This window comes from Dermacentor silvarum, chromosome 6 (genome assembly GCF_013339745.2).
Source record: "Dermacentor silvarum isolate Dsil-2018 chromosome 6, BIME_Dsil_1.4, whole genome shotgun sequence".
NCBI lineage: Eukaryota > Metazoa > Arthropoda > Arachnida > Ixodida > Ixodidae > Dermacentor > Dermacentor silvarum.
The window spans coordinates 61,598,289-61,623,817 of NC_051159.1; the positions used below are offsets into that span (position 1 = coordinate 61,598,289).

A 25,529-nucleotide genomic window follows, 5' to 3' on the forward strand; every position below is an offset into this window, starting at 1 on the left:
TTTATTTTAAATTACATAACAGATTTAGCCACCTTTTCAAGGAATGTGAACACCTGCTGGCGTCCGTTACAGTTAGTTGTTCAAGTTTCAATGGCTAACGAGTAAACTGCACGGGGAGAAGGTCCATTAGATGTTGGCTGACAAATTGAAACGGCGCTTTAATGGCTCGACAGCGACGGCCACTTAGAATGTTGATACCAGGGGATCACCTATGGATGACTTTTTCAAGAGCTCCTTCCCCAAGTCTCAACAGCTATAAAACGCTGTGTTTCCTAGAGGACTCGCACGTGATCATCACGTATTTCAATAACCACAATCTTCAACTTCAACTTCAACTTTATTTTCGCATTTTTGTGTTCGCAAAAACAACTTTATTTTCGCATGCCCAATGTGTTCATACGTTACAACACCACCCTTATTTCCTGCAACGCACACATCGAGTGAGCTTTAAGTGTCACTGCTGCTGGTTTCACTAAAAAACGAGAGATGAGCGACGAAAATTTTAAAAGGAAATGGTTAATGAATATAAACAACGTATAACAGCTCCAAATGACTCAGTTAAGGAGCCAGATCAGCTAGTTGATTTACTGCATTTGTGCAATGTTAATAAAAGTTGGGAGGCAAGTAACAGAAATGTAAAGGCTTAAATTTAGTAATTGCTCAATTATTTTTCTGGGGCAGTAATTTCTTACTGTAATCAATTCCAAATTTGAATGAAGTAGTGAAGTAATTGTGCTTACTTCTTTTCTGTAATGTGTATAAGTCTGGCCTGTTGGGCGGGAAGCAAGCATTTACCTCTACACCACGGCTCCAGAGCAGCACTAGGATCTTAAACAACACCGTAGAGTGTGCAATCGTTGGTGCGTCCCAACCACCATTGTCACTTTTTTTTGGCATGACTTGTTGGCACTCGTTCCGGGTAGTCCCTTACTTTCGGCCGCTCGGTTATAGTCTTGCTTTGCAGTGCAGTGTTCCTCTATATTTGTGAGGCAATTAGTCAGCAAACAGCGTTTTTCGTAGTTATCGCAATACCCTGCTTACAGGCTACAATTACATTGGACCACCACGATGTCTCAGCGCAGTATGATTAGAGCGATACCTAACATCTGCGCATTAAGCCACTTTTAAGACAGCTGGTGAAGAAACTTTTTTGAAAAAGAAGTCGACTGAGCCATTTGGTACGTTGCCCAACCTTCCATGAAAATCGATGTCTTCTTTCTCACAATGAACCTCGTACTTCAGCAAAATCTGCAAGGAGTAAAGGTGGCATCAGAAACACAGCAGTTATTCGGTGAATGCTGAAAGTCAATGTGCGGCGCTTCCGTGCAAAGTTGATGGAAGTTCTAATCAATTTTTTTAAATCTTTGAAGCTACGAAAGTACTGCTGAGTCGAATATAGGGCCGCAATTGGACTTTTCCTTGGTGCATTCCAATTTATCTGATTTATATCGCTTTGGTGACAATTCCAGCAAAGCTTCAGATTCTGTTGAACTCCACAGCGTACCCTATTCAGATTCAAGAAACTATCTGTTACCTTAAGTCAAGCAATAGGTTCAATCAGGCAATCATACAGGTCTTGCCTGGTGTGCTTCCTTTAATACCATATTTAAAATGCTCCTGCAGTTTACTTGTCGGCACGGCTTAATACAAGCACTGACAGAATGACATGTCATAGCAATGCATGTTGCGGCCGAGATAAGTAGTGGAGATTTCAGGGTAACTTTGCTCCTCTTATTTGTCACACTTACGAAAACTTGCACACTGACAACACCAGTATACGTCACCATAGCGAGGCTGTTAGTACGACTATGCACTTGCTCCACTAATTCCTCCTCAACCGCTAGATCATACCAGCATGTTTATCTGACCGCACACTCCATATCTCTAAAAAATGCCGACCGTGTCCATTTAGTGTATCCTTCTAGGCAAGTGTTTTGACTCCTGGTATGCTCCAAGGCGTGCCCCTATAAATAAGACTTCGACATTACCTCGTGGCAAGATACCCCTACAAGTTTCTAATTTTGCCATGGCGTTTCCGAAGGTATAAACTACAACGGTGTGCGAATGAAGAAATTGTCAATTGAAACCAAATGCTAATATTCAAGAAAATCTGCCTTAGAATACTGAATTGTGTACGTGGTGCTATCACTTTTAAAAGAAAGTGATAATACCAAAAAGCTTAAATGAAAGTGATAAGCTTGGAATACTCCTATTCCGGGTTACTCTGGGCACCACCCGGGAAACTAGCCAGTCCAGCTCCGGGAGGTGAGGCTGCATTGACGACAAGGACCGCCAAACTTCTTTTGACCCCTACTTCAAGACGCAATTTGCTCGGTGTTCTCGTCAATGGCGTGACCGTTACTGCTCTCGTTGATACTGGCGCGCACATATCTGTTATGAGCTCTACGCTCCAACGCCGCCTACGCAAAGTGCTGACACCTGCCGTCTCTCCTACTTTGCGAGTAGCTGACGGCACCCGAACACCGGTTCTTGGTATGTGCACTGCCCGCGTTACTGTTGCCGGCCACCACACTTCAGTTCTCTTCGCTGTTCTCGACGCTTGTCCACATGATGTCATTCTTGGTATTGACTTCTTGAGCGCCCACTCTGCTCTCATCGATTGCTCTACTGGCATTTTGCGGCTCGAACACTGCTCTCATATGGTACGACAACCACGAGAACACGCTTACGACCTGGGATACATTTGTCCAAGAACTGAAAAAGTGCTTTGGGGACTCCGCAGCGAGTAAGAAGCGAGCTGAACAGACTCTGTCCCAAAGGGCCCAACTCTCTGGCGAGACTTGTACTATGTACATAGAAGAGGTCCTCAAGATATGTAGACTCGTGGACGCTAGCATGTCTGATGAAGATAAGGTGGGTCATCTTCTCAAGGGCATAGCTGAAGATGTATATCAGTTCTTGATTGCTAAAGAAAACCTGACATCTGTGGCCGACGTCATCCAACATTGTCGCACGTTTGAAGCACTGAAGATGCGTCGCGTGGCACCGAAATTTGGCCGTTTGGCTAATGTGCCGACATTGGCCTGCGTTGACGCGAGCACACCATCCGATCTGTCGTCGGCAATACGACAGATAGTTCGGGAAGAGCTCCTCCGGTGCCACGAAATCGGCCGTTATGGTAGCGGCGACTCGCGAGGCAACGAGCCCGGACTACCAGCTACGTCGTGGCAACCCTCTATTAATGCGGCGAACGTGGATGATTATAGAGCTGTGCTTCCATCTGCACCCACCAACCGGCCACGCTTCAACAACAAGCTGCAGCACCGCACTTCTTATCCGACGCAGCGGTACCGTACCACTTATTCAGGGTACAGAGAATACGACGATCATGACCGATACCCCATGCTCGATGGCGGAAACGAAGGCTTTGGGCAGCACCGTGGATTTCGGCCTCCTCGTGTGTGCTATATAGTTGCGAGGTCCCTGGCCACATCGCCAGGTTTTGCGACCGCCGCCGACCTTTCCGAGAACCTTCACGAGCGACGTACCAGTCAAATTATCAACCCTTTTCCGCGTCATGGCCTCCACGCCCGCCAACTAATCGTGGAATTCGTCAAGGCAGCTTCCGGAACCCGTCACCTGCCTCCGATCGCAGCTTAACGCCACCGCCTGCTCCACGTACTCGGCGATCTCCATCGCCGCGGCGTCACCGGCTTTCCCCACCACCGGAAAACTAGGCAGTGCGGCCGATGGGGGTGAGGTCGTTGGATACCGTTCGCTGCCAACCGACATTGCTCCGCCAGTTTTCATGCTGAAAAACAAAGTTCACGTGCTTGTTGACGATATACCTACAATGGCTCTTGTGGATACTGGGGCAAAAATTTACGTGATGAGCTTAAATTTTAAAGCCCTACTGGAACAAAAAGTGATGTTTTCGTGGAACAATATTTCCACGTTTCGTAGTGTTAGTGGTGACACGTTGTGCCCGATCGGTGCTTGTACTGCGGATGTGTGTTTGTGTGGCAAAGTATTTACCACTGAATTCGCCGCTATTCCTCGATCCACGCATGACGATATTTTAGGCATCGATTTCTTGCAGGAGTGTGGTGCAACCGTTGACTGTCGAAGTGGGGAGCTTTCGGTACAACGCGAGGTTATAACAGGACTCACGGAGAACTCGCCACGTGAAGAAGGTGCCTTTTGTGTTTCGGAGGACATCGTCATTCCCCCACTATGCGCTGTATGCGTTCCGGTCATTTGCTCTGGTGCCAACCCCGCCACATTTGATGCCGCGACGGAGCCGCGTCATTCGGCCTGTGTAAAGAAGAACGTTTTGGTTCAGCATTGTTTAGTGTCGGCAGTTGAAGGACACTCCGGATTATGGGCTATGAACTATGCGGACCAGCCCATACTTATCCCTTCTGGCATGAAGCTCGCTCTCTTCAAAGAAGAGACACTGGCGTTACTGACTGTAATCGGAGCTGCAGACGAGTCCCTCCATCCCTGGCCATCGGACTCGAAACTACTTCAGATGGTGAGCAAGTCGCTCAGCACGAGTGAGCGCTACACGTTACTGGATGTTCTATCCAAGCACTCGCAAGTGTTTGCCTTTTCGCAGACTGACACGACGTCCCAAATTCCGACATCTCGAATACGCCATCGTATAAATAGCGGATCAGCGCACCCTATACGACAGAAGCCGTACAGAGTATCCCCGACTGAGCGCAAGATAATTGGCGAGCAAGTTCAGGAAATGCTGCCCAAGGAGATAATTCAGGAGTCCGCGAGTCCCTGGGCTGCACCTGTCATCTTCGTTAAAAAGAAAGATGGCAGTTGGCGATTCTGTGTTGATTATCGGCGGCTAAACAATGTTACCAAGAAAGATGTCTACCCACTTCCGCGTATAGATGATGCCTTAGACTGCCTTCATTCGGCTTCTTACTTTTCTTCTGTAGACTTGAGATCCGGCTACTGGCAAATCCCGATGCATGCCGAGGATAAGGAAAAAAACGGCGAAAAAATGTAGTTTTTGTGTTCGGGATCGACTGTTGTATAAGAAGAAATTTTCCGCGATAGGTGCACGGTTTCTTCTGGTGGTGCCAGAAGCCCTCCGCTCTTCTGTTTTGCACGTCGTGCACGATGATCCAACTTCAGGTCATTTAGGCTCCACGCGGACACTCCATCGAGCCAAAGAAAGGTTTTACTGGCCTCAAATGCGCAGGACCACGGAGACATACGTAGCCACTTGCGCCGAGTGTCAAAGTCACAAGAGACCTACTGCAGCTCCAGCCGGTTTATTACAGCCTGTGGTGCTACCCAGTTCCCCCTTTGAGCAAGTAGGCATCGATCTCATAGGACTGTTCCCACGTCCTTCCACAGGCAACCGCTGGATCATAGTATGTGCCGACTACCTGACTCGGTTCTGCGAGACGGCACCACTACCCTCTGCAACTGCAGGCGAGGTTTCACAGTTTATGCTGCATTGCATTATACTTCGGCATGGTCCCCCTAGAGTGATCATTAGCGACCGTGGCCGTCAGTTCACAGCTGATGTTGCTGAAGAACTTCTACGTTTGTGCGCCTCCAACCTGCGACACTCAAGGCCTTATCACCCGCAAACTAATGTAATGGGCTGACAGAACGCACGAACAGAACACTTGTGAACATGATTTCCATGTACGTAAGCTCGGACCACAAGTACTGGGACGAAGTATTGTCGTTCGTCACATACGCATACAACACCGCGCAACATGAGACCACTGGGTATAGTCCGTTTTTCCTGCTTCACACTCGTCCGCCGAGGTACACTTTGGACACTATCTTTCCTTTTGGCAGTCACGACGACGCTTGTATCGCGGAAACTCTCTGCCGAGCGGAGGAGGCTCGGCGCATCGCTCGATTACGTACTCTAGCTTCGCAAAAGCAGTACAAATCCCGATACGATAGTCGACATCGGCAAGTCTCTAATGAACCGGGTGACTTAGTGTGGCTTTGGACTCCCGTGCGTAAACGCGGTCTGTCTTTAAAACTGCTCGCTGACTATGTTGGACCGTTTATTGTGCTTGAGTGTCTCAGCGAGGTGAATAATAGAATTGCGCGCCTCACTTCCAGTGGAAGACGGTCATCGAAGACCGACATCACGCATGTAGCCCGCCTGAAGCCGTTTATTCAACGAAGGCCCCACTGACTACTCGCCCGGAGGGCTTCGTCTGCGAGAGGAGCCATGTTACAGTGCGTCAAAGGTAGTGGAGCGGCAGCATCAGCAGCAACAACAACATTAGGAGAGCAGCGATTAAGAGAAGGCGACGTGCAGTATCCGCACCCACTCGCCCTACGGCTCTCTGCAATAAACGGCTTCTACACACCCCGTAACAATATATATATATATATATATATATATATATATATATATATATATATATATATAATTTGTGCTGAGTTTTGCTGGCGCATCGGCTCACTACTAGACGCCACTGAATTTCCGTATTCATACGTACCTTGGCGACAAGAAGGCACGCGTGGAGCTCCGCTATTGTTCGGCCAGGACACATTCGTGGTCCAAAGCTAAACGGAAGGGATGCGTATCTGTCATGGTGCAGGTTTTCCGGCGGCATTTTCAGCCAGCGCTCAGGCAGGAAGAGCTCTGGAAAGCTAAAATTATCATCGATGCGTCCAGCAACGTAGTAATCTACAAAGATAGGCACCTGAGAAAAAGAAATGAAGAAAAAAGATTGCTGGGATCTTTCCGAAGGTAATATACATAGTGAACATACAATCACGCGCCCAACCGCAAGTTTTAAAAAAACTAAACACGTGTCATTAAAACGTAGCTGTTAAGCGAGGGATAGTGTACAGAGATTCTTCTTCAAGAATTGTTTGCGAAACAACACTATAGCCCATTAGTAAAACGCAGCTTCGTAACCAGTAGGAGACATTGATTATTATTGTTCAGTAAAACGTTGTTTTATTGCTCATTTCATACCAAATAACACTGCAAATTTTATTCTCATTAGCTGGAGAGATTTTGTGGTAACTGAAATGATAATGATGCATGCAACACTGCTTTGTCGTCTGTGAGTCGGAGTAGCCTTCAATTTACTGTAAAGCTATCGCACTTGAACGAGTCATTTACCTATGTGCGCTTAGTGCAGATGTGGAGAAATTACTGATCAGCTCCTAGCAACTGCTCCCGCAGAAAAAAAAGAGAGAAAAAAAAAAACAACGCCACACTTTCCACTGTGCCTTGAGTTGACCTGATGGTCGAACTTTTGCCGAAGCGAGGGTCCAGAGACCCTGGTATCGCATCTCGTCAACCCAGAAAGCCAGACCAGCTACAAAGTGCCTGAAAGTGACAGACTTGAATACCGGGCCGCAGACGCGCTGCGACTTGTTGATAGTGTGTGTGACTTGTCTGAAATCTTGTCTTAATTTCGCTCACACATCTCTGTCTCCTCGAGTATAAGGTAGGAAACCGCACAAAGTATAGTAACCCTGCCTGCGTTTCGTCATCTATCATCACGATTATTAAAAATAACATCGTTTAAACGAACTCGGTGAAGAGAAAACTACTGCTAGTCTGGCCGTGCTTTGCCGAGAAAGGTGCCCGAAGACGACATCCCTTGTTATCCCAGTATGAGTGTGCTTAAGCAGCCGTTATTCTGATGTCGCTACAGAGAAACTTCAACAGCGTGATTTGTCTCTTCGTTGAAAAAACAGCTTCTAATAGAAGCTCATGTTTTTCTGGTACTTACAATTGATCAATCTTGAGTCAAAGCCTTACCCGTACGCACTACATAAATCCCTCAAAATACCCGTCCCTTCGAAGTATAATCAAAAGCATTCGTAAACCCTTCTTGTATCTGTTTTGTTTGTTTGCGATAGAAATGTCTATGGACGCTCAAGGCGAATTTTCGCCATCGCCGTGATATCCCGGTTTTTGGTGAGTATATCTACAGATATAATGCAATAAATAAACATAAATAAACTTGTCCGATGGCAGGATTCGAACAACGGACCTCTAGTACCAAAGCTTGCCTCAAGAACGCTTGCCTCAACAGGCGGAACAGAACCCTCTAAAGCATTCCCCGCGTGCAAGAGGCACTTAGTAGCTGCAAGTGCAGTATTCCTTCTACCTTGCAGGAGTTGCCAGGAGTGCTGCGAAACACCAATAAGTCGCACCCGTGTTTAGTTTGAAGACCTTTCGAGGAGACGTTGTTGTTGTTGCTGTTCATCCTCTTGTGTAAAACGTGTTACGCTAAGCCATTATAGGATGATTTTACAGTCCTCAAAAAGTCCCTCAAAAGAGCGGTAAAGTTCGCTCACAAAGCCGATTGACAAACATAGCAGTTCCGTCGACGTCGGTGTTAGAAGCATGGGCGCGCATTCACAAAAATGATCATACGCTACAATATTTCTTAAGAGAAGGTGTCAGCTAATCGTGATGTTCGACCTAATGTAACTGAAGGCAGCCGGACAGGGACAAAGAGCACTTAGGAGCAACCAGATCTATAAATTCGCTACATGATTTGCTACTGGGGAGTTGTCGTCTTGCGCGGAAACCTTTGTTAAAATCCTCAGCCCTTATGCTGGAGCCATGACCGACGGACCACACTTGTCAACTCGTTCAACGTGTTCACTGCTAGATGGCTATGCGTCTTCTTCTTTTTTATTTTTTAATCTGTCCGTCTCGCTTTCGTTTATTTTCCTTTTTTCACTGCCGTTTCCAAGTCCGAAACGTGGGAGTTTTTCCTGATTGATTAGGAGTGGCACAGTATATGTTTGAAACAGTTTAGAGTGCGCATAAAACATTTATTTTGCCATTACCTGTTATAGTTTGCGTCAACGGTTTAAGTAGGTTTTTTACTCCATAGAATATACTTGTTTGTTTTCAGAACTAAATGTATGTTTGGGAGTAGCCGACATCAAGGGCGACGCCGACTACTTGTTGTCTTAGTCACGTGCTGCTGCGGTAAAACAAAAAGCGTGAATAGAAATTGTAATGTGATACGCGCACACCAAACAATAAAAGGGAGTCACAGGAAAATCGAGACAAATTCATTAAGAGAGGGCATAACCTCAGCACGGAGCCAAGTGTTCCACAAGGTGACTCGTCTTTACCAGCTTAACAGTTGCTTGACATGCCAAGCTTAGCATACATGTAGCTCTGATATAAGCGATGTCGAATAGGCTAAACAGGCGTGAAAGATTAAGGTAAAGGGAATATACCAGCCATGGTTATGTTTAAAATGTGCGTGTAGTGATACAGAGTATGAGTGCAAAAAGACCTCCATGTGCTTCTTCAGTAGTGTTGACATCCTGAACAACACAAAAACTCAAGCAGAACACATCCCAGGCGACGTTCATTGTCATTAAGGCTATTATCATTCAAGGAGTAGCGCACATGTTATTTGGCGGTGGGGAGATTCATTACTCAGAGGATTGGTAAAGATTCGTTTAATGAGGCTATGTGGTGTAGCGCGAAGCATGACGGGGGACACAGATTAACGAACCTTAGGAACGGAAAAGGAAGGTTTTCTAGCCCTCCATTGCAGCAGATGCGCAGAAAACAAAAGTAATCTTTAAGCGCATGGATGAGCGCACGCGCGTCATTGTTGAATGGGCCAGCATGGCACGTGAAGATTGCCCATGCATAGTAAGCTATCCCTGGCCTGATCACGAAAGGAGTTGGTATTCTTAGGCAACGCCAGCGTTTACAAAGGCCCGTAATGATGATATCTTGTTTTGATGTCGCTTGTACTTCTGCTCCTTCCCATATATTATCTTGCATCAGACAATAAAATTCTAGTTGGCAGTAAGCGCTTGTTCTCGTCTCTCTGTGTCCCTCGTCCTTCTTTGCGCTACATCACGTAGCCTCATGAAAAACCAACTAGCCCAAACCTTCACCGTTCCAATTTTCAGTTCGTTTAATGTTATGAATTGTGAAACTCGTGCATGCCGTAAGAATGGTGAGAAGTGCGAGATTCATATGTAGTATATACGCAAGTGATTATGACACACGTAATTGGTGTACATACGTAATTGGTGGTGCAGAAAGAGGAAGAGTTTAATTTGAGAAGATATGTCCAGAAATGCCACTTGATAGCGCATCGCCTTCGTTTTATGTTCACGTGATCCGCTTTCAAGTTCAACAGAACCACAGGAGTAAACACTCTAGAGAAGCGCGACTGCAAACTGCAATGTAGGGGAAGCAAGCAAAGAAGGGTAATCGTAACATACTAATGCTAATCGTAACTTTCTAGTAACATACTAATCGATAATAAAAACTGAGTTAGAAAAACATCAAATCAGTGAGCTTCCTTCAAGTGTAAACACGACACAAATTTTACCTAGAAACGAAGCTCTTGCTTTGGCGAAACCAACCCTTTTACAAACGTTGGCTGTAGGCTGAGGCTTTTATCGATCGCCAGCTGACAATTGTCGTAGAAGCACGGCTTCGCTCATTTATCTAAATACTACCAACGGCATTTGGTGTTCAAAGTACGAACGATAAAAGCATGAAAATTTTAAGTGGAACCTACCCCAGCTGAGACCACGTAGCCTGACATCACAACGTCATGGTCCAGTATTCTGTAGATTCCAGGAGCAGGTGGGTTTAACCTGCCATTAAAATCATTACATGATGTATACCGAGCAGCAAAAAGACTAACAATTCTTAGACACGAAGGTTACTGAGCACTGCAAATGGTGGCATGATACAACATTTATCGCTTTTATTTTACACGCCTTCTCTTTTAAAGAGGAGCAAAATGGAAGCAATAAACTTGGGTACATGTACAGACTAGTTCTCCAAAACGTCAATAGCGTCAGTTTTACGAACAAATATTTCTGAAACTCTAATATTACGAATTTCTTAAACAGCGCTGGCATTGCCAATGCGAAAATAATGTGTCAGCAATAGGATGAAGTTGTGTTTTTGGTTCAGCTTACATTTCCCAACAAACGGCAGTAACGCGTGACAGCATAAAAGCCATGTGGAGCAATGGATAAAGCAATGGTCTTTCCAGGTAAGCCAACTATACTAATATAATGTTGATTTTTTTTTCAGAGCGTGAGGGTGAAACCTATAGGGCAATATAGGGGAATAGGGTGTTTCAGGGAACGCTTTAAAATTTTTAAAGGTTGCCTGTGGCAGATGTCACAATTCTAATTCATGAGCTGGTCTACTCGAAGAGGTGGACATTACTTGCACAAAAAACTAAATGTATTATCGACCAATAACAAAAATTTGCTAATTAAGCAATTAACTATTTATATTATGGCCCAAATTGGAATCTACAAATGTAGCTGTGGAGTTCGCAAAGCGGATCCACTAGGAACGAATTCTCAGGATGACACAATTCCCGAACTTTGCGGAGAAATGCGTTGGCGTTCCAGTTACTTTGTTAAAAAAAACGTCGTTTTATGCATTGAAGCACAAAAGTAACTGGAGCACCAATGCATTTCAATGCACCACCCGAAAGGAAATTTCGTGTGCTGCATTCCAACTCCGTTACAGGTGACTATATACCTGGCTCTCTCGACATGGCGTAGCTGAGTCAAGCCAAACGTTGCGGTAGGACCTACGGTATACTAACGGTATATCATAGTGTGCGCTTCGGGAGGGGGGGAGGGGATGTCTTAGAAGAGGTAGTTTTTAGCCAAAAATTTAGGACGAATACGTTCAAAGTTCATTAAACGTGGGGATCAGGCTGTTTAGTGCATTCTTATGACGCAAATAAACACAATCTAAGGTCTTCTTAAGGGTTCCGTAGTCCATTTTCTCACGCATTTCAAGATATGAATAATGAAATTTTCGCCACAAGGACGATGGGCGCTTTCGCAGCAAACTAGTAGCTTGTAGAAAAAAAGGAGAAAGTCAAATTAACAGACGTTTAACTCAATAAACCCGAGAATTATGCATATTTCATTTCATGTGGGTAAAAAAAGAAAAAAAAGAAAAAGAACATCACTGCTGAGTCCACGAGTGCTTCGCTCACCTTAGGCTCTCTCTGAGGCACGCCTTCAGGAACAGCAGTTTCTCAAGTTGTTCTGGCGCTATGAAGCCCGACTTTTCCCGAGCAGCATCCAGAATTTCATCGCGCGCTTTCTGCTGAGCTTCTCGGTTCTTAGCTAATTGGAACAGCAAGCAAGTTGTTGCAAACGCCGTCTGAAAAAGTATTTCCCAGCAGATTTATACTTCAGTTTTTAATGTCAGGCTCGCTGATAAGGATAGTAAATAAATAGTACTCAACTGCTTACCGTATCAACGCCTGAGAGAATGAAATCGCTAGTGAATGTAAAAATTTCTCCAAATGTCAACTTCTTTTCAAGTAGCAGGCTTTTCAATACTGTCGGCTCACTTTCCAGCTTTCGACTTTCTATACGCCCGGCTGCTTCTTCGATTTGTCGGTACGTGCGCCTAGAGAATATAAAGTGACGTATTTAGCTATAACAAGTGTAGATCAGGAAGTTACGAAAATAGTAAAGCACAACACAATACAACCGTAAAAAATAGTAGCCTGTGCCTAAGCAGCATCACCACCTGCGTCAGCATGTGGTTGCTGTGCTTGGCCGAACATCTGCGACCGCTACCGGTTCACCAACATCCCTTCTTAATACACCTCAAAAAAAGTGCCGCTCCTAGTTCACCCTAGAACTGCGGAGTCAAACTCTAAGGTTACATCTTTATCGTTTAGCTTCGTACGTCTGAGTGTTTAGGTTTGGTTGTTACCTCTCGTTAAGTTATGGTTACATTAAAGACTAGACATTTTTAAAGCGTAACGCATTTATTTTGAAAGTCTTCATCTTGTTGTTTCTCAATTGCCACAAAGACGGCCCGATGGTCGGCGAGGCGGGAGGATAAGGGGTTGTCGTCCAGCGACTTGAACACGTTTCGGGTGCTATCCTCATCTGAATCCACTCGCCTGACCGCTTCGTACTAACGACGCTTCTCGAGGCGTGCGGCTCGTTCTTCCTCCGTCTCCTCGGCTCGCTGCCTCCTCTTGGCTTCGTTCGGACGAGGAAGCCTGGCTTCTTTCAATCTCTCTGACTAACTTTCCATATTTGCCGACGAATCATACCGAGCTGCCCCTTCTATATATACGATGCAACCCCGGCTCCTCCTCTGTTGCAATGCGGTTTCACCAACTCTTCCTCTGACGTCATGCCAGGTGCATGACGTCACCGCCGCTGTAACTGCGGCGGTGGCGGCGGCGCGTCGCTGCGCCATGGTAACTCGAGCACACGACGCCACCGGCTGCTGCTCTGACGTCATGCCGGTTGCAAGCGGCCTACGCTTGCAACGCAACTGCGGCGGCGGCGGCGAGTCGCCGCGCCGTGGTAACTCGAGCAGACGCCGCCGGATGGCGCGGCGAGCGGCGCTGCCATAAAGCCTCCGCTGCCAGCTGCGGCGGTTGCTAGGCAACAGCTCAGCTCGCGGTGCGGCCACCAGTCACAGCGAAACGGTGAGAATGCGGCCAATGTAGCTCTCGCTACAAAATTGAGGAGTGTGTTCGCGCAGAGGTCACCCGCCAGGACTTTGGTGCCTTGCATCGCGTAGCCGTCACCATCTATAACAACAACGCTCCACAGCTTCATCCAAGAGAAAGTCTCTAAAGCTATCCCTCAAACCCATTATCCACTGCCTGTAACTGCACCTTTCGAGTACGCAAGAGCAATTGCCCGATCTCAACTGCAGACTTTGCCACCGCCACCTAAGCCGCTACCAGAACGGCTGCATTTCCCAACCTTCCAGCCAGGATTCAAAGCGTATTTCCAGCAGGGGCGCCCCTTGGATGATCGTCCGATATGCTGGTCGGCCGGTGATGCTGGTCACGTGGCGCACCATTGCCGTCGTCGCATGCTTCCTTACCAGAACATTCGTTTGCATTCTTGTCCGTGCGGTGGAGTTGTTAGAAAGAGTCGATCGAGCCGCGTTAGTTATTACAGGTGTTCCTATGATAGGTGATACCTTCAAGCTTGATAAGTTTATTTTAAATTCTTCAATACATACCAGGCGGCACTTACTCTGTGAAGTCGTCCATAGCTTTCTCGAAGCGTCGCCAAGTGGGCGTCCTGAAGTAGTGGAAGTACGGAAACCGGTAGCCGAGCTTTTGTATGCAAGTAAAAGCAGTTTTTATGTCCTCTAGTATGGCGGCACCGTCAGATGTTGGGTCAAGCGGGTCCTTCAAACAGCACAGCCTCATGTCAGCCGTGACGGAAGCTACACCTGCGTTGAAAGCAATATTCAGAGGGTAATAAACGCGTGTCGTGATGAAAGGAAAATCTAACAAAATATTTACATTGAGCAGTCCCGTAACAAGATTAGCAGCGTATGCCACTAGTGTCTTTGCCAAATCACTGTGACGCAGAGCATGGCTCTATGCTCTGAAGCTAGGTAGCTAGGTAGCTTCACCAGATACATTCACCGTGGCAAAAACAGATAAGATAGCGCTAATTAAGGCACTCGAATCCACGGCCTTCGGTGGGAGTCAAATCATCGAGCTTATATAGGAGTCGAACCCACCACCTTTGGCGTTAAGGCGAAGTTAATTAAGAGACAATTACTGTAGAGTTATTTAGGCACTCGAACGCACGATATTTGGTGTTAATTAGGCCTAGGGTACTTAAGGCACCGTTAATTAAGGTAGCGTCAATTAAGGCACTCGAACCCGGCACCTTTGGTCGGAAACAACAAGCCATAGGAAGTAACAACGCATTTGAATTGGAACGTCAATTAATTTAATGAAAGTCCCTTGAGCACGCAGGCTTTCGCCTTCACCCTCTTTGGCGTATGCTGAAGTGACTGTCAATGTTTCAATTTGCCGTTGGCACAGCAGAACAATAGCCATCACCTATCGTCGTCAAGCTGGACGCTACCTTAAACGGTCACAAAGAGCTCGATCATCATCGTTTCAGGAACGGCAGACAAGCAAAAAAAGAAAGATATGAAAAACAAAAGTTATTTCACATTGTATGTAAAAAATGCAGCCAGTTTCACAAAGTTAAATCTGTCGAAACAGTGGAGCTAGGGTCGTTCTATTTTTGCGATTGTCGCCCGCAACGCGCTAGGCCCGCCGTCGCCTGTGGAAGCCGACGCATCCCATCTCCCGCAACGCGCTAGGAACGCCGTCGCTCGTGGACGCCGAGGAGTCCCATCCCCCGCAAGTAGCGCCTTTCAGGCCAGCCAAACGGCCGCGAATGCACAGCTTCGCTGTTCGGCCATCTTCACAAAGTGGAAGGGGCGGTGATTTTTTCAAGCGAAGCTTGTATACCCAAGCCTGCGCCGGCGATGTAACGATAAAAAAATCACAGCATATCCACGGGGTGAATGATGATGAGTGGGCGAAGCTCCGGAGGGAATCATCGGATCTCCCGCTTAAGGGGACGCTAGCACAAACGCGTTAGAAACGTGCAGTACTCTCTAGTAAGGGGGAGCGGCCACAGCGTCTTACGCAGCCATTTACACATGCCGGAACGTGCACCGCGTTTGCCGACGCCATCACATGACTGCTGAGAGAGTATACCCCCCGTATTCATAAACGCTCCCCGACTTGAACTTGACTTGCCACCGCCTTGGGCAGCGCGTTCGAAACGCGTTGAAGGTAAGGCGGAGAGGCCACAGCGTCTTACACCAGCTTCTTACACGGGCCGTAACGCGCTAGCACAAACGCGTTAGAAACGCGCTAGAAACGCGGCCTTACGTTAATGTTGGGTATTTATTGCCATCGTGGTGCGTGTGTCTATGTGCGCTTCGTGGCGTAGTGGTTAGCGCCGCGCGTTCGGAAGCGAGGGGTCCCTGGTTCTATTCCGCGCTATGGACACAACTTTCGGAATTTTTTTTTTCATAAAACGCCGGAAGCGTTCTCCGGAAGCCGGAAGCTGGCTTCCGGAACCGAAAGTGGAAACGGAAGCGGAACCGGAAGTGGAACCGGAAGCGGAAATCGGCTTCCGGTTATACTATACGTATACATATATATATATATATATATGTATATATGGGTATACATACATATACGGACACACAACGCCATCTATTGAGCAATTCATAAAACTAGACGTGGCTACCTACTACGACGGGGACGAACGGGTGCCGCTATAAGGAGCTTCGCCCCTAATAAACCAGCTGCTCTCAGAGCTGCAAAGGTCGCCGGCACGCGCTCGTGCCACTGCTCCGCGTTCATCGTCGTCGTCTGCTTCCACACCTGGCTGTATTGCCGTTAATCACTCCAGCGTAGAATTTTACTTCTCTTCTGTCGTCCTAATGGGGAGGCCGCATTTACGCATGCATGAGCTGGCCATTGCTTAAGGGGGTATGACCCATTCATTGTCTTACGTAATGGACAGATTTAATTTTGAAGAAATTTCATGGAAATCCATTCAGAATGAACTCACTCAGGAAAGAGCTCGTCAACGTGCCGATTCTAGCGTGAGGGCTTCCGAAGCCCAAGCGAAATGACAGCGAAGAGCCGCGGACCCCGAGTTGAGGGAGCGCGATGTTGAGGCCAAACGTCAGCGAAGAGCCCCCGACCCCAAGTTGCGGGAGCGCGATGTTGAGACCAAACGTCAGCGTCGTCTAGCCCTCCAGGAACACGACAACGGTGGTGCACGCCTCGGCAACCCTAGCGCCAACTTCCCCGGTGTAACGGCCAGGTTTCAGCGCGAGTTTCTCAACCGGAACTTGGGAGCCAGCTGCAGTGCGTGTGACCGGTTGTGGTTCGAGCACAACGTGGTACTCGTCAGTGCAATTCGTTCGGAGGAACACCGAAGAAACACAACACAAGCTTCGCTTACCCCCATTTTCTCGACAGGGGAAGGGCTACTAATTTTAGCAGCGGAGCTGTTTAAGCCGAGCGTTAGTCCGTAACGTGCGAAAAGAAAATGTGGGCTGATGCTGGCGGTGGTGCAGAAAGGGTCCAAGCACAATGGCACATACCCCTGTGAACTAGTGAAGCTGAGCCTGGCTATAGGAATAGCTAAGCATGGTTGGGACTACTTAAGCTTAGTCAGTCATCGTTAGCCGATAGATAGCCGATAAATAGGTAATCTATAATCGATAAATAATAAAAAATTCCAGAAAATGCTGGGGATGACTTGGTAGTGCTTAGCCTAGCCCAAATACGTGGCCAATACCGTGCGATAGCCAATCGATAGCCAATCAATAGCTAATTGAGAATCAATTAACAATCAATAAATTCCGGAAAATGCTGGGTATGACTTGGTAGTGCTTAGCCTAGCTCGAATACGTGGCCAATACCTTGCGATAGCCAATCAATAGCTAACCGAAAATCGACCAATAGTCAATACATTACTGGAAATGCTGTGAATGACTTCGTAGTGCTTAGCCTAGCCCAAATACGTGACCAATACCTTGCGATAGCCAATCGATAGCCAATCAATAGCTAATTGATTATCAATGAATAATCGAAAAATTCCGGAAAATGGTGGGGATGAGTTGATAGTGCTTAGCCTAGCCCTAGAGCCAGGACTAGCTAGGTGCCCATAAGCTCTGGTGCTTTTTAGCATTGCGCCTCCAGTGCAAGCTACGCTAATTTTTTTACACCCCGGCGCCTCTTCTCCACTACTCCGGCGCGCACTTCGATTTCCTCTACTCCCGGCGAGCGGGTCACGTGACCTCTCCGCCTCTGCTCCTGCGTGAGAGCGCTGTCGTCGACGGCGCACGCTCTAAAAAGAGCAGCACCGCTGTTAAAAGAACGTGTCGATACCACACGCCATCAAGCAAAACTTTTGACAAGCGTTACCAAACAGCCAGTGTGTAAGCTTCGTTTTGGTCCATCAATGACGTGATGACGGAAGCGCCGTGTGAAAAGCGTATGTTGGCATGAATGCGTGAAGGTTTAAATTAATATAAAGGTTAACTACATTATTAGCACACTGTTTAACACCAACACATTACACATGCGGTCTTGGAAGGGACACAAAAGCTATGGTTCATGCTTGTTCGTGTGACATATTTGTAATTGAGAAAGTTTGACACGTTGAATACAACGACGTCACAAGGTACACTTATTCAGCATCCTTCGCCTTATTCTCAAATATGTACAATCTCAGTCGCGTACAGAATCTCTGATGAACTTACTTTCCAGGGCCCATTGCTGTAGGATACGAAAGCAATTCTTTACTTCGCCGTTTTTGTCCATGACCTCATCGATGAGAGTCAGAGCTTCGTCGGAGATTCTATGCATGGCCGGTACGTATGTCATTGACGTTCGAACTTTCAGCGTGTGTGGCTGCGTGTTCGACCGGACCCTCTGCCACTTTTTCCCTTGCCTGCATCCACCCAAAAACACACACACAAAGATAGACCTCGTTAGCATTGTTTTATTTCTTTTTGTATATGCTGGTATGGAACACGGTGCAGCGATACTATAACGGCTCTGGCGAAGAAGCCCACGTTGCGCTTCCAGAAAGTATTCTCATGTAACTTTGTTAGTGTTTCAGAATAAATAAGTCATGTGGAAGTGACAACCAAAACACATCTCATGCGACGTCACTCAAAGCGAAGTTAGGTTTAGCGATACTTGAGATGTATCGGCGTCATGGACTTCCAGTGTGCTCTGTGGCGAGTGTAGTGAGCGGCTCACGTTGATTTTTGTGGCCGTAGAAAATCATCTACATCAACAATACGTAAAGCCTTGTGACTATTCCCTTGCCTACTCATCGTGAGTATGCTAATTGTCAGATTCTGGCCCAAATTTTAGCTTGGTCTTGCTTGGCTAACAGAGTGATGACGATCCAATCAATCAATCAATAATCAAAAGTTTATTTCACCAGAAAATTCTCAATGGTCTTCAGGGCTAAAAACTCCTCTAGGCAGCTGGACTGAGTCCCTGAAAGCTTAAGTCCGAAAATGCAAGGCAAACATATTGCCAGAACTAGGCGAGCTTCGTATTTGTACTGGAGCCTAGCGGACAGTAGGAAATTAAGATAACATCACCTACACGAACGCTGATCCAATAGTTATTCAGCGATTGTGCGTGAACTCTTTGGTCGGTTAACACTGCACCATCATGAGTACAAACTGATTCGCCCGTAAAGCTGTTGTTTCTTTTGGGTTTTACATGCATACAGGCGTGATACAGGCCTTAGCAATGTTGCCTTTGGTGGAGGGGAAATAAAAGGTCTCATAACTTATGAAATAATGCTTGCCATAGCAAAAGTACAGAACTCTTCCACTAGGTGGGTAGGCAGAAATACAGATGCATGCATAGTCTCATGTCCTCTTGTATTTCTCTATGGGACATCCAAAATCCCGACGGAATATAAAAAAGACGTGTTGAAGAAATTAACAAAAATCCAGTAATATGAACCATCATGGAAATTTTTGCGTCAGATATATCGGTGGATTCCATTCTCACCGTAGTCAGCACAAAGTCGGAAAGTTTCCAAAGTCCATGCTCACCAATACTGTAGATGTAGCTTGCATGTGTTTCACGTGAAGAAGTTGCTTAAGCAACCCATAAGGAATCAGCACACACCACCCGTCCTGAAAAAATTCCTTCACTTTCCCATAGTTTCATTGATTATCCAAAATTGCCGTAGTGACATCGTATTCATGAAATAAATCCCCCCGACAACAATAAAATTTCTACGATTGATTTATTTCCAGGTTTTACTCGCTTAGCTCACATAACATGTTGTTTCCCAAACGTTCTATTCACGGAAGAAATTGCCGCCGAGGAAAATTGTAGAGCTTCAAGAAACAACACCATAGATATTATTAATATATAACAAAAACGTGTCACTCGGCGCTGAAATCAGGCCTCATTGGATCGAAGAGTTACCTGAACGTGAAATATTCACCCAAATTGACGCAAATGTTAATTGATAGGCAAGCCGTACACTGCGCGCGCATGAGAGCGACTTACAGATTCAGAAGACCGACGTCACTGTAGTACTTGGGCCGGGATGTACGGTAGTGCTTCAAGGGCGTCGCACCCAGCCTGAACGGTTCCTTGCCTTCTTCCTGGTGTAGTTTCCGTATGTCTGTGCCTTTGACAATGTGCACCAGCGAGTACCGACCTTGTAGCCTTTCGACATAAATAGGCCCGTATTTCCTGTACATTTCCATGGAGACCTTGTGTCTTTCATCGGGGTGGCGATTCCCTGCAAGAAATTTACTTCATAGCCAATAGTAAAATCTTTCCTGCCAATTCTCACATGTATTTACGAAGCGAAATTGGAATGCCGGCAGAGATTGTGTCTGGCGCACTGAACTAATTTACCAACTGAGCGACTGCTGCTCTTTGACATAAAACGGAAACATGGTGTTGAAGAAGGCAGCGCATTGTAGTAAAGTTAGCAACACGTAGTGGTGCCGGCCATCTGAATATTAGCTATATGTGCCTGCATAGCTAGCAAAAGATATTGATGGGATCTAGATATAGTTACACACGGGTATCGATACATATTAAGATTATTTGCAGTGGAGGACAGGTGTGCAGCAACAGGCGAGAGTAAGATTATACAATTTGCTGTGTGCGAAGCCTCTGCGATGACAATACATGCGAATAATAATAATTAAAAAACGGAGAAAAATAGAGAAGGCTTTAATGAAGCGGAGCGAGGCAAGCGCGCATACACAGCACAATATTTAATGCAAGAGAGCCGTTCATTTGTAACTTGCTCTTATGTGCATGTCTGTTTTGCGCTCTTCGTCTTTATTCGAAATACACTCCTAACTCTTAGATATGTACCTTACATTCTGACCTTATATTAGGACTTGAATTTTTGAAATTCACATACAGATTTGTTTATTTGCAAAGAAATTGTTCGTTGCCACCCAGGCAAAGAGCTCTTACAAACAGCTTGAGTGTGTTATAGTGGCCCCCAGTACAGGTAATACATCTGGCGGGGCTAAGGATGGTCAAAAGCTGCTGCTAATAAGAGGGCATTTTGCTTTATAAACTGCCAACTGTTGAACACGAAATATCCCACACCCGAAAACGGAAACAGAGGCAGATACGACACCATGTCACGTGTGTGCACTGCTTTACAGTGAAAATGTTAGAGCCATTAGAAGTGCTCGAAAGCATCACGTGCGTGTTTTCACGGTTTTGCGAGAGAACTAGATCACTAATGAGTTTTTATTTTGAGTAAATGTGTGAAATTGTAGGTGCAATATGCCGGCAAAATGTAAGTTCGTTGGTAAATTACGACTATTAATAAACATTTATTTAGCAGACAAGCGTCTGCTAAATAAAGCCTTGGCGCTCAGGTGTTCTTTTCGCCTCGTCCCAAGGTGGGCGATGGTTAGCTGGTGCTTCCACTGTAAATAAAAACTGCTAAACCCTTGTTTATGCATGTTTAAAGGCATTATCTGAAACGCTTGTAAAGTATACCTGCTGTCTTTGGAGCACGAAAATGGTAAGAAGCCTATATGTGCAGAGAATAAGAGTGATTTGCTATGAGTGACGTGTACCAAAAGTTAGAAGTGCATTGGTGAATCATGTGCTTTGAACATGATTAATGAAGCTTCATTTGCATGCATTGCGGCTTATGGGTTGTGGATGACGTACAATGTACGTTAGTTACAGCTTTTTTAGAAAATTACTTATTCAATCGTTCCAGATTGCCATACGGCCATTATGCGCAACGTTTGCCAGATCCCCAAAGTAGCTATGCATGAAACCGAGTTTACATTCGGTGGAAATTGGGGCATGTTTTGTGTGATGTCTGCGGTAGCCTTAACATTCCTAGCATAAACATGAGATTTGCAAGTAATTACGAAAACACTTTCCTCCTATTTTCAAGCGTTATACGAGGTTAGTAGTCGGTCTCCTCGGTAAACAAAAGTAGGCCCTTTGATTAATTTTTGGAGGGAATGAGAGTAACGTAATCAGTGATGTTTAGGCAAAGCTTAAAGTGTGTTTAAATTGCGGCTACTGAAATAAATTACGTACGCAAGCGTTTTGGAACGTTATAAGTGTGGTTTACCAGAGTCGAAAAAGTGAGCCCGTTGCCCTGGCCCATGTAAAAGAGCTACCAAACTCTAACCTTTAAAATAAAATGAATCATCACAGCAAATTATCTGCAAAGTTAAAACAGTGTGGATGAAATACAGCGTTTTCTTATCTAGTCTTATCTAGTTTATGCTGTTTCCAAGTGTCTTGAGAGAACCCTAAGTTGCAGGAAACTTAAACTTGATGAAAATGTAGCGCTTTATGTGTGTGGGTTAGTTGCGGGTTTTGCAAATAATGACGTATGCAGGAGCGTTTTTTGAGTGCACCGAGATCGGTGTTTGACGGAATGTAAAAGTTCATAGATAAAATTGATTATTTTCTTATGGAGCAGCAGAAATACTGAGTTCGCAAATTTGCGTGCGAGTGGACTCAGCTTGAACAAGCTGAACAAGATGTTCTTCCGTCCGTGTAATATTTAAATGACTTAGTTTTAAATGCAGCAGTTGTCCGAAATGTTAGCTTTTAACAAAAATCTTCTGCGCAGGTTACAGTTACGTGACGGCTCATTATCTCGCCAAAAATAGGTGGCACCACTTTGCCGACTCACGGAATTTGACAAAAATAAATACGAATCTGTTGGCCCATGACGAGAGAAATTCCACAAATTAACGAAACGCGTTATATTGATTACGGTACTCGTGAATCAGCAGAGAGTCCACATGGAACGTCAATGAGACGTTCTCGCGAATGAAGAGAGTTGGAAATTCATTTAAAATAAGTATAAAATAAACACCTTTGGGACCCAAAATATTTCTTGAAAAGTCACTACCGATTGTGATTTAAAAAAAAACATTTATGGTAGCTGCTCTTGATGAATCGTAATTTCGTAAAGAAAAAACAGCTCATATAAATAAAACAAAAAGGTACAGCGGCAGAGAAAGCTTTACACAAGTTTATAAGTGTCTAAGTTTTTCTTTGTATACCCAAGACAATATTCAGAGGGAAAATTACATTGTGCGCAAGGTTGGGCATTGTGAATGAGTGATTACATAAATTTTTAGGAATGTATGAAATATTTGCTGTAGAGTTTGGTGATTATCGAGGCTTTCCCTATTTAGGTGCCTGTAAACTATAATGTTGATCGACCGTAATTAGTTGTTACGTTAGTCAATAAATACGATAAGGTATCTCATTAATGCTGTAGCGAAATAAATTTTTTAAAGCGAAGATTCTATTGCCTACTTTCCCGGGTTTGGCATGGCTACCAGGCCGTTCGGGCGGTCGCTATCTCGCCGGATATATACTATATATACAATGATTATATGATTGTACCATCGAAGTGACCTACATAACCCTTGCATGCCGACAAAGTAATTCAACCTTTGTTTTATTAGCAAACGTACAACTTCATATGTGAAATCTCAACATATAAATGGTTCACATGCATCTCTAAAGCTCACCTATCTGTTAATGGAATGGTGAATTAAATTTAACAGATTCTTTGATTTTTCTTTATTTTTCTTTGATTTAGCCAATCAGTGTGTGTTCCTGGGTGTGTGCCCATTCTTAACCAGCCTCCAGAATGGGATTGTCTCACTATGACACAGGAAGTACAGAATCCCTAAATGTTGCTTGATGCGTGTCGTACTTTTTTCCTGCATACACCTGCCGTCACCATACATCCGTTCACTAGGACCATGGGTCGTCTTGGTCCTTCTGACATAGCTGCGCCTCACAATGTGCATGCGCCTGATCTGGTGCATGCTCTCCGGCATCGCGTAATTGAGAGCTATGAGGTGCATAAACAAAAAAAAATGCATGAGAATAAAGTTTTTACCCTTCGCGGTAGCTAAACTTTAACATTTCATGAGAATACCTGTTGAATAGCATGAAAATTAACAAAAATTGTCCGCATTGCCGCTAGTTTCAAATCTTTTATTTACCTGCATCACTAAAGTTTTGATTCACATAGATATCAGCATGTTCGTTCTGTCTCTATATATTTTTAGCACAAAGTGAATAAAAGAATCAAAAGCTTTCGCACAGTATATAAATAATCCGGCAGCAGGATAACCAATGTCTATTGATTCTCTAATCTGTAAATGTTGGCACGGCAGTTTGTGTGGAAAGGCCTGTTTTGAAACCAAATTGGCGACAAGAAATAATGTTTGCTTATCCATGTAGTCATGAGGTGCTCCGCAAATAATTTGGCGGGTGTTTTGCTGAAGAATGACAGTACTCCAATTGGACGGTAGTTTTTAATGCTATTCCTGTCCTTTGAGTTGTCATGTGGTAACTTGGCAAATTTCATTCATGGTGAAACAACACCCATAGCAAATATATTATTGACAATATACGTGATGACTGGTGACTGATAACTATTACAAGCTTAACTATGCGTGGCGAAATATTGTCAATTCCAGAGGCTGTGTTTCGTAAACTCTAAATAACCTAAGCCTCGTCGAGCTTGTCTGTAGCGTGAAAATTAAAAGGCGATTCCGTACGGGGAATGTACGTTGCATAAAAACATTTATTTGTTATGTTATGATGGGATGAGAAATAGAAACTATAGCATTACAGACACTGTAGTCATGGTTTACACAGTGAAATTCGAAACGATTTTTTAGGGGTATGTCACTTTACGTTTCTCCCAAGAAATTATTGAGGAAACCCCGGTTTCTTGTCGAATTTTTTCTGTATCATGTGAATGCGATTGATAAATAAGGTTTCCTTGGTGCATAAAATGTTCTATTAAGAATTTGAGAGTACCTTGAGTATTCGTCCTTGAATTAGGTGTTAAAAGCTTGGCTTTTCGTTTTTCTAAACCTATAATATTTGGTATAATAGAACGCAAGAGCGCGCTAGTTACCGGTGGATCGCTCTGATTTTGTGTCTAGTACGCACAGAATGGGTAGTGGAGGCCGTAAGAATGACAGATCAAACTTACGGAAACAACGTGAATATATCCATGAACTTCCGATCACTGGTAGCGCTGGAATTCTGGGTATCTCTCCGAAATGCTTCCTGTTCGTTGATGAACTATTAGGAATTGTTGCAGTGACAGGGCTTGTGGTAGCAAATCTCGCTTTCGAAGCAGCTGCCCGAGAAGCAAAGGTTTGGATTAGGCGCTTCATTCCAATGCAACTGTCAGTAAACCCAGAGCAGTAGCGTCCAACTGCCAGTGCGACTGTTCGCGACCGCACGTGTAAGTATGTTAAGAGGGCGATAAAAACGAGATAAAAGGCGTTAAGAAGACGATAAAAACGAGGGAGCGACGACCGGCGCACAAAAATAAGGCCATTAAAAAAATGAGGGCCGCTTGCACTATTGTGGTGCAAGGCTGAAGAAACAGCGTAGCTGTTTCCTCAGCCTTGCGTTACTTAGCGTTTCTTAGCGTTTTGCTAAGTTTTTGCTGTGTATTAATATGTTATGCCAAGATTTTACCGAGTTTTGCTATTTATTGTTATGTTATATAAAGATTTTACCGTGTTCTTGCTATTTATTGCTATGTTACACTATGTTTTCAAGGAGTTTTGCTATGTCATGCTATGTTGTGCCAATATTTTGGCAAACGTTCATCTCTCCGGGGTCGTTTTCGGGGGAAACGCTTCGCGCAACACTTGCACGGTGACATTGCGCTTCTCAAAG

At 45.1% G+C, this 25,529-nt stretch overlaps 1 protein-coding gene across 2 annotated transcripts; it reads right to left on the minus strand.

Moving 5' to 3' along the window:
- Positions 1–497: 497 nt before the first annotated feature.
- LOC119455049 (probable cytochrome P450 49a1) lies at positions 498–25,034 on the minus strand. 2 transcript variants are annotated; one of them, XM_049668849.1, is made up of 9 exons: positions 24,829–25,034; positions 19,848–20,085; positions 18,059–18,249; positions 13,987–14,188; positions 12,220–12,379; positions 11,958–12,127; positions 10,500–10,578; positions 6,459–6,665; positions 498–1,248 (listed from the first exon to the last, which is right to left on the minus strand). In XM_049668849.1, exons 1-9 carry the CDS (start codon positions 25,013–25,015, stop codon positions 1,114–1,116), a joined length of 1,569 nt encoding a protein of 522 aa, XP_049524806.1. In that variant the 5' UTR covers positions 25,016–25,034; the 3' UTR covers positions 498–1,113. The 2 variants fall into 2 exon arrangements, with proteins under 2 accessions (XP_049524806.1, XP_037572489.2); XM_037716561.2 differs by lacking the exon at positions 24,829–25,034 and adding an exon at positions 20,371–20,801.
- Between the last annotated feature and the right edge of the window lie 495 nt (positions 25,035–25,529).

What these genes read in the sequence shown, in the direction of transcription:
- LOC119455049 (XM_049668849.1), bottom strand. Translation starts at nt 25,015, where the DNA reads ATGAAGCGCCTAATCCAAACCTTTGCTTCTCGGGCAGCTGCTTCGAAA. An exon ending in GCTATGGACGACTTCACAGA is followed by an intron (nt 12,380 to 13,986) that starts GTAAGTGCCGCC and finishes TATATTCTCTAG; the next exon opens with GCGCACGTACCGACAAATCG. An exon ending in CGTGCCTTCTTGTCGCCAAG is followed by an intron (nt 1,249 to 6,458) that starts GTACGTATGAAT and finishes TACTCCTTGCAG; the next exon opens with ATTTTGCTGAAGTACGAGGT.